Genomic DNA, 8,618 nt, shown 5'->3' with positions numbered 1-8,618 from the left:
GGTGATGTCGTGCATACCTGTAATCCCAGCTACTTGGGGGGCTGAGGGAGGAGAATCACTTGAACCTAGCAAGTGGAGGGTGCAATGAGCCGAGATCAAACCACTGCACTCCAGCCTGGGCAACAGAGCAAGACTCATCTCAAAAAAAGAAAAAAAAAGCAATACTCATTCCATAGGAATCATACTTTGAGTGTCAATACAATCATTCTGTTTTTCACTTTTCAGTATTCAGTAAATGAAATATTCAACACTTCATTATAAAAGAGGCTTTGTGTCAGATGATTTTGCTCAACTGTAGGCTAATGTAAGTGTTTAGAGCATATTTAAGGTCACTAGACTAAGCTATGATGTTCAGTAGGTTAGGTGTATTAAATGCAATTTCAGCTTTGGATATTTTCAACTTATGCTGGTTTTCTCAGGATGTAGCCCCATCGTTAAGTCAAGGAGCGTCTTTCATGTGATCCGTTTGCCATTTTGATATTGCCCAGGCTAGTCTCAAACTCCTAGCCTCAAGCAATTTTCCCACCTTGGCCTCCCAAACTGCTGAGATCATAGGCATAGGCCCTAAATGTCCTTTAAGTGTTCTTCTAAGAGGGAGGCAAAGGGAAGTTTGACTACACGGGGAAGAAGGCAGCCGGAACAGGGAGAGATTTTGAAGATGCTAAGCTGCTGGCATCTAAGAAGTGGGGAACACCAGCCAAGGAATGCAAGGAATGCCACTCTAGAAGCTGGAAAAGGATTCTCTCCTACAGCCTCTTGAAGGAGTACGGCCCTGACAACTTGGTTTTTGCCAAGTAAAACCATTTTGGGACTTCTGACTTCCAGAGCTGTAAGATAATAAATGTGTGTTCTTTTAAGCTGCTAAGTTGGTATAATTTGTTACTGCAAGCATAGAAACTAATATACTAGGTTCAGTTCTAGGAAACAGGGAGGGTAGCAGAAAGCATGGGAATTGTAGGCTCACAACTGGCTTGAAGTTGCCACTCAACTTGGAGACCGATGTGAAAGACAAACTTTTTCCTCTGCACTCATGCAACAATCAACACAGAAGACTTCTGTGACCAAATGTTGGGGTTTTCTGTTCACACACCAAGCAGACAATCAGTTCTGCAGGACACCGGGTGGTCATCCTCCAATTCAATTCTGACACTATCTACCAGGAGAGAGCATCAGATCCCACAGATTGAGGGCTCAGTCCCACAAGACTGTCCCCCACCCAACCAGCTGCCAGTCCAGGCTTCTGGATCTCAACCCACTGGCTTGAAGTTGAGGTTCAATTAATTTGCTACAGTGGCTTACAGAACTCAGAAATGCATTTACTGGTTTATTACAAAGAATATCCTAGGCCCGGTGCAGTGGCTCACATCTGTAATCCCAGCACTCTGAGAGGCCGAAGTTGGAGGATCACTTGAGCCCAGGAGTTCAAGACCAGCCTGGGCAACATGGTGAAACCCTATCTCTACAGAAAATACAACAATTAGCCAGGCCTGGTGGCACATGCCTGTATTCCCAGCTACTGGGGAGGCTGAGAGGTGTGAGGTTCACTTGAGCCCAGAAAGGTCAAGGCTTCAGTGAGCCATGATCACACCACTGTACAGTGACAGGACAGAGCAAGACACTGGGTGACAAAGCGAGACCCTGTTTCCAGGAAAAAAAAAAAAAGTATTTTAAAGGATACAAGTAACTAAATGAAGGGATACACAGAGCTAGGTCTGGAAGGGTCCCAAGCATAGGAGCCTCTGTTCCCATGGAGTTAGGGTACACAACCTTCCTGGCACACGCGTGTGTTATTTACCTTCCTGTAAGCCCTCCAGAATGTTCAGCTCTCCAGAAGCTCGCTGAAGCCTGTTCTCTTGAGCCTCTTATAAAGACTTCATTAGATAGTCATGACTAATGGGGTATGATCTAATACAAAGGAGACTGAGTGGGAAACCCGGCAAGGCCTGTCTTCAGATTCTTGGCCTCTCTATGCAGCACTTCTTCCTGCAGGGCAGCAGGGAGGACCCCTTCTAAAATGAGAGTCTTATAACCCATAATCAGAAAAGTGGTGGAAGATTAGAGCCTTGGCTTGGGCAGGTAAGAAGGAGGGCAGAAGGTCAGAGAGAGATGTTCTGTTTTCTGAGCCCTAGAGTGCCCTAACATTGTAACAAAAAACGGTACCAAGGGAGTTATGAACCAGGAACCATGGATGAAAAGATACATAATTTTATATGTAGGCTTAAAATATCACGCTTGCCTGGGACCAAGACGTCTCCAAATCTGTTTCTTCATTTGAAAATCAGAGATAATCCCTTTCTTAGGCTTACTGTGAGCATTAAATGAGAAGGAATGTAGCAGTAGGAGCACAGTGAGTACTTAAATGTTGCTTCCCTTTCCCCTGCTATTTTCTCTTGCAGAGGTGTCCAATCATTTGGCTTCCCTAGGCTACACTGGAAGAAGAAAAATGGTCTCGGGCCACACATAGACACATAAAATTAAACGATAGCTGATGAGCTTAAAAAAAAATCTCATGTTTTAAGAAAGTTTACAAATTTGTGTTTGGCTGCATTCAAAGCTGTCCTGGGCCACATATGGACTGTGGGCCGCAGACTGGACAAGCTTGCTTTAGAGGGACTATCAGAAACTTATCTTCTCCCAGGCAGCTCCTACTGTTTAAGGTACACAGGATCCCCTGGGACACAGGGTTAAGATAAAGCTGTTGGCTTTGTCCAGTATCACATATGTGTCCTCTGTGCAAAGAAACACCAAAAAAGGCTGATTTGGTGGTTCCTATGCTCTAAAACTGCAGTACTTGCTCATCATAATACATAATTAGATCCAGGCCCAGTGACAAGCATCCCTTATCTCTGACTACTAAATTAGCTATTATTTATAAACTATTCCCCTGGAAGGAAGAGAAGGGGGCAGAGTGAGGCATGACTACAATAGGCTGAAAAGCCAGTGATCTGAATGCTCTTCACAGGCAGGCACTGCTTATTCCCGGTGAGAATGAACATGGAGCCTAAATGCTTACCTGACCATAAAAAGTTCATCACCACAACTAAACCTGCCCTTTGTTCTTACTGCAAAGATCAAATCCCCCCGTCTTGTGCTTTTCACATCAGCCCTATCGTCTGTCCTTTTATAACTTTAAGATATGTTTCGTTTCAAAACACGAACGCAAAAGAATTAGCAGCGTGATTTGTTTTAATTTCACTATATTACATTGGCATACAAGTAATTTGTACATTTAAAGGGTAGCTCTGCTAGTGTAAGACAGCAGGCTGTAGTTCAAGAACCCAAGATAGGGAGATAGGTTTCCTATCACAGTAGTGAACAGAGACAAAGCGCTTACTAGGCAAATTAACCTTTCACACAGAATTCGACCCCATCTATTATCTAATCCCCTCTCTATCCCGGTTGTCAGCTTTCACAATAGAATGACAAGGGAAATATAGTTTTAAAAAATGTAAGCTGAAACCATCTCTACCGATTCTACCAGGAACCTACAAAAAAACAACAGTTTTTTGTTTTTTTTTTTCCCCCCCCCCGAAGACTAGTCAAGTGAAGAAGTGGGAATGGAGAAGGAACAAAGAAATCTACAAACTGGCTGAGATCAATTAGTTGTAAATACCACTACATTTGGATCAGCCAGGACCAAGTTCCTTGAAAGACACCAGAGAATTAACAATGTGAACTGGCCAAATGTGTGGAAGATGTATAGTCCCCTTTCCTATTCCCTAGAAGTACATTACTGGCACTTAAAGAGTTCACAAAAATATACTTTGAGGAAAATCACAACTTTCTTGATTAGTATCTACAAGGCACTTATGCACATTTTCAATGAGGAAGCTGATTTAGAGAAAAAGAGTAACATGAACCATTCTCTTATCTTGAATGCCAAAATTCTGGATTTAAAATGGCATTTAGTTGTACAGCCTCTGTCAACAGGACCAATTGCATCATTCCACAGGCTGGCCATGTCAACAGGTTTCACTGCAGATTTTCAAAAAGCAGATTCCACATCACCCATCTCCACACACACAGTCTTCAGTTGTGAATAATATTCAATTGTCACACGGCCGTTCTCTCTGCCAAATCCTGAAAGGAGGAGAAGGGGTCAGGATGAGCCATCACTACAACAGTCAAAAGTCATAATGATCTTTAAAGATGAGCACTGCTTATCAGGGCTAGGGAAGAACACAGAACCTAAATGTTTTAGAATAAAGTCCTCAATCCACATACTAGCTGTGGATGGAGCTAGGCATGGGGAAAAATGACCCAGTGGCCTTTGGGGGTGGGGGCTGGAAAATACACAGGTCTCGTTTCTTACCACCAATATGAATCTTAACTTCAAGTACCTACTATTCTGGGTTGAGGTCTGAAAAATGCTCAGATTTTATATCAAGTGTTAAAGGCAATCTCTACAACAATTAACCTGACACCCTTAAAAGCTGATGCTAATTTAAAACTTAACTCTACACAATAGGCTTATTCATCACTTCTTTTTTTTTTTTTGAGACGGAGTTTCGCTGGTTACCCAGGCTGGAGTGCAATGGCACGATCTCGGCTCACCGCAACCTCCGCCTCCTGGGTTCAGACAATTCTCCTGCCTCAGCCTCCTGAGTAGCTGGGATTACAGGCACATGCCACCATGCCCAGCTAATGTTTTGTATTTTTAGTAGAGACGGGGTTTCACCATGTTGACCAGGATGGTCTCGATCCCTTGACCTCGTGATCCACCCGCCTCGGCCTCCCAAAGTGCTGGGATTACAGGCGTGAGCCACCGCATCCGGCCCTATTCACCACTTCTTATACAGCTATAAGATCAACCTACTATCTTACCCTGCCAACTCATATTGGGGAGGAGGCACTGAAGGTCCCTCTGATTACTCAGAGTCCAAGACACTGCCAATTACTAGTCGGGGAGGTTACTGTGCTAAAAGGGTAGTATCCCACCCTTGGCCCTGCCTGTGCACCCTGCGCTAGACTTTGGTAGGCTCTGCCTTCTAAGGGCAAGGCCAGGGTCCCAAAAATGCACATTTCCAGGGAGCACCACTCAAATGGAATCACACACAAAGGTCCTGGGAAGACCTCACTCTGACTTTTGTTCTTTTCCAAATCCTCTATGCACACAGCTGGTCAGGCATGTTAGGCCAGGTGCTGCTCTGCACATCTGGCCATCTTTCTTGCTCTCTCATCCCACATAGCATGGCCTGGTCCAAAGGAAAGGGAAAGTTAGGAGGCCCTCCAAAGACCTAAGCTGCTGATTCCAAAGAAATAATTCCCTGCACTGACATTACATGTTAATAAGATGCACCTTGGTTCCCACCAACACTTGTGCCTCTGTATGTGGCTCCTCTGAGCACCCCACAGGGACAAATAAGACTGTCAAATTAACACCTACCATCTCATCAGTGTTCATCAGGGTTTATATATTTGCCAACACTGTGATGATGGTAAATATCTGCCACAGAAACTAGAGGTCAGACTCTTAGAATGGTGCCTCAACAAAGTTCAAACCAATTTTCACTCTAAAAGAACAGTATGAGAAATATGTAAATGAATATTTACAGGCAACAAACTCCATAGAAAGAACCTCAAGGTTCTGGCTATACTCCTGAGGCCTCAAAACTTCTCCTGATATACTATACCAGACTTACAATTTCTATGTTGTGGTAACGTATGTCTGACTACTGAATAAACAAAATGAACGAGCAGTAGCTAAGGAAAAATACTCCCATATGCCATCAAGTGTAACGAAAACAATTATAATTGATTAATGATAAATTTAAAGATTTTGTTAATTTGACATAACAGAGTAAACAAAATTACTGAGATATTACTTTAGAGGCACTTTACCTAAATGGAATCTAAGAACTCCACAGTGGATGATGACAGACATCCCTGATACAGAACCCCTAAGGGAGTGATTTTATGCTTACAGTAATCACACGTTATGAAGAAGTAATTCTACCCACAAGTTAAACTTTTTTGAGATATATATCAGCAGTTCACAAGCCAGGCTATACATTAGAACCTTCTAGGGGTGTTGGGTAGGGGAAGATGCTTGACTTCCATTCCCAGAGACTGCTACAGTAGAACTGGGGAAGGCCCAGGAACCTTTATTTCCCCGCGTGATTCCGCTAGGCAGACAGGTTTAGGAACGTTAGTCTGCAAGGTCTGAATTATGACCTATCTTTAGAGACCTGGTTTGCATTCACACCTCCCAGCTCCTTACCTGACTTCTTATATCCACCAAAGGGCAACTCCACTGGGCTGACGTTATAGTTGTTAATGAAGCAGGTTCCAGCCTGAAGCTCAGCTACCACTCTATGAGCCCGCTGGATGTCCCTATGAAGAAAAAAAACTGTGTTGGTTATTCAGAGTTTCTTAGGCTACTACTTTAACAGGAAAAGTTACATGGCCAGTTCTAGGTTCTTAAATTTTAGTAAATTCTCATTCCTTCAAAATGTTTTAAAATCTTTTATCATCCAGGCAAAACAGACATAGACTAGGTTTTATAGTCCCATACACAAGGCATCTTTAAAATAAGTAGCAGCAATAGGGGCACCCAAAATTCAGTGGGGGAAGAACAGTCTTTTCAACAAATGGTGCTGAAATAAGTAGATATCTACATGCTTATTTAAAAAAAAAAAAAAAAAAGGTGGAGCCCTTTCTTATACCATATACAAAAATTAAATGTATCACAGACCTAAAAAGGTCAGACTGAAAATTATAAAAATCTTTGAAGAAAACAGAGGAATAAATCTTCATGACCATGGGTCAGGGAAAGACTTCTTAGATCATAACATCAATAGTAACAAACAAACAAAAAAACAGAATTAGAATTGGTCAAAATTTAAAATTTTGTGCTACAAATAAGACTATCAAGAAAGTGAAAAGAAAACCCACAGAAATGCAAATAAAAACTACAATGAGATACTACTTCACACCCCCAAGGATGGCTAAAATCAGAAGGACAGGTAATAACAAGGGCTGGTGAGGATGCGGACAAATTAGAACCTTCATATGTTGTTGGGAGGAATGTAAAACGGCACTGCCAATTTGGAACAGTTTAGCAGTTCCTCAAAAAGTTAAGCATAAAGTTACCATGTAACCCAGCAATTCACTACTAGATATAAACCCAACAGAAATGAAAATATATGTCCACACAAAGACCTGTATACATATGTTCATAGCATCATTATTCATAATAGCCAAAAAGTGAAAACAACCCAAATGTCTGTAACAGATGAATGCATGAATAAAAAGTGGTACATATCCATGCAATGGATTATTCAGGAATAATATGATAAATGCCACAACAAATGAATCTTGAAAACATTATGCTAAGTGAAAGAAGCCGGTCATAAAAGAATACATATTGCATGATTCCATTCACATAAAATCTTCAGAATGGGCAAATCCATGGAGATAAAAAGTAGTTTAACAGATGCGACTGGGGGTGGGGAGAAGGAATGAAGAGCAACTGTTAATGGGCACAAAGTTTCTTCTTGAGATGATGAAAGTGTCCTAAAAAATAGATGATGGCGATGGTTGCACAACTCCATAAATATACTAAAAACCACTGAACTGTACACTTTAAGTGGGTGAATTGTATGGTATGTGCATTATCCCGGCAAAGCTGGTAAGAGAAAAGGAATAGCACATTGGAGTTACCCTCCTTTGTAACTACACTTTGTCTGTACTAGGGTGGCAAAGCAAAGTAAGAGCACTTAACCTGCTCAATCCCCAAATCAAAAGATCATCTCCTCAATCTTTTCTTCAGAGCTCAAAGAGAAGCAATTACATCAGGTCCTCAAGTGAGACTTGGGCTTTCTTCCCAAGTTCCTGACCATAAAGCTATAAAAAAAAAAATTAAATTTATGTATCACCAAAGAAACAGCATAATCCCCAGTGTAAAGCAGCTTTAGAAAACTGCCTACTACCGCCAAAGACTAATCAAAGTTTGCATAAAACCAAGCAATCTGCAATTAATTTCAAAGAAATTGTACTCCCAAATCATTTTCACTTGCAATAGCAGAGGTTAAAGTTTATGCACAAAGGTATTAATCACATTACTGTAATAGTTAAAACTGGAAACAATATCCTAAATATCCAACCACAGAAAAAATAGCTACATGAGTTATAATGCATTTCAGTTAGGAACTACTATAACGCCACTAAAAATCATGTTTTTGAAGAATACTGCCCACAGTTTATATGCTTAGAGGTTTCTAAATTTCTTGACATGTGTGTTTTCAAAAGACATCTAGCCCAATGCCTTACATAGATCAGAATCTTAAGTGTTTATTAAACAAATGAATAAAAAAGGACAACATTTACATCAACAAAGTTTATAGCTCAATTTTAAACTCAATAGCAGGGTTCTCTGGCCATTTACGGCAAACTACAAAATGCTGCTTTGGTGTCTTCTGACTTAACCTGAAGCAAACAGAAAGCACCGATGGCTCCTATGAGGGCAAATTAAAGTGAGAGAACAGGATCAAGGCCGGGCGCAGTGGCTCACGCCTATAATCCCAGCACTTTGGGAGGCTGAGGCGGGTGGATCACGAGGTCAAGAGATTGAGACCATCCTTGTCAACATGGTGAAACCCCGTCTCTACTAAAAATAC

The 8,618-nt window shown here is 41.5% G+C and overlaps 1 protein-coding gene across 1 annotated transcript in view; it reads right to left on the bottom strand.

Moving 5' to 3' along the window:
• Positions 1-3,172: 3,172 nt before the first annotated feature.
• Positions 3,173-8,618, bottom strand: part of ALDH9A1 (aldehyde dehydrogenase 9 family member A1) — a 25,978-nt gene continuing 20,532 nt past the window's right edge. The window contains exons 10-11 of the mRNA XM_032291537.1: positions 6,221-6,333; positions 3,173-4,080 (exon numbers count right to left, since the gene is read on the bottom strand). Coding sequence (XP_032147428.1) covers positions 3,986-4,080; positions 6,221-6,333 — 208 coding nt within the window. The 3' untranslated portion in view covers positions 3,173-3,985. The remainder of the gene's footprint in view (positions 4,081-6,220; positions 6,334-8,618) is intronic.

Source organism: Sapajus apella, unplaced genomic scaffold (genome assembly GCF_009761245.1).
Source record: "Sapajus apella isolate SASKATOON/1434 unplaced genomic scaffold, GSC_monkey_1.0 scaffold25, whole genome shotgun sequence".
NCBI lineage: Eukaryota > Metazoa > Chordata > Mammalia > Primates > Cebidae > Sapajus > Sapajus apella.
Note: the sequence above shows the minus strand (reverse complement) of the source record. Positions and strands in the feature narration are given on the sequence as shown.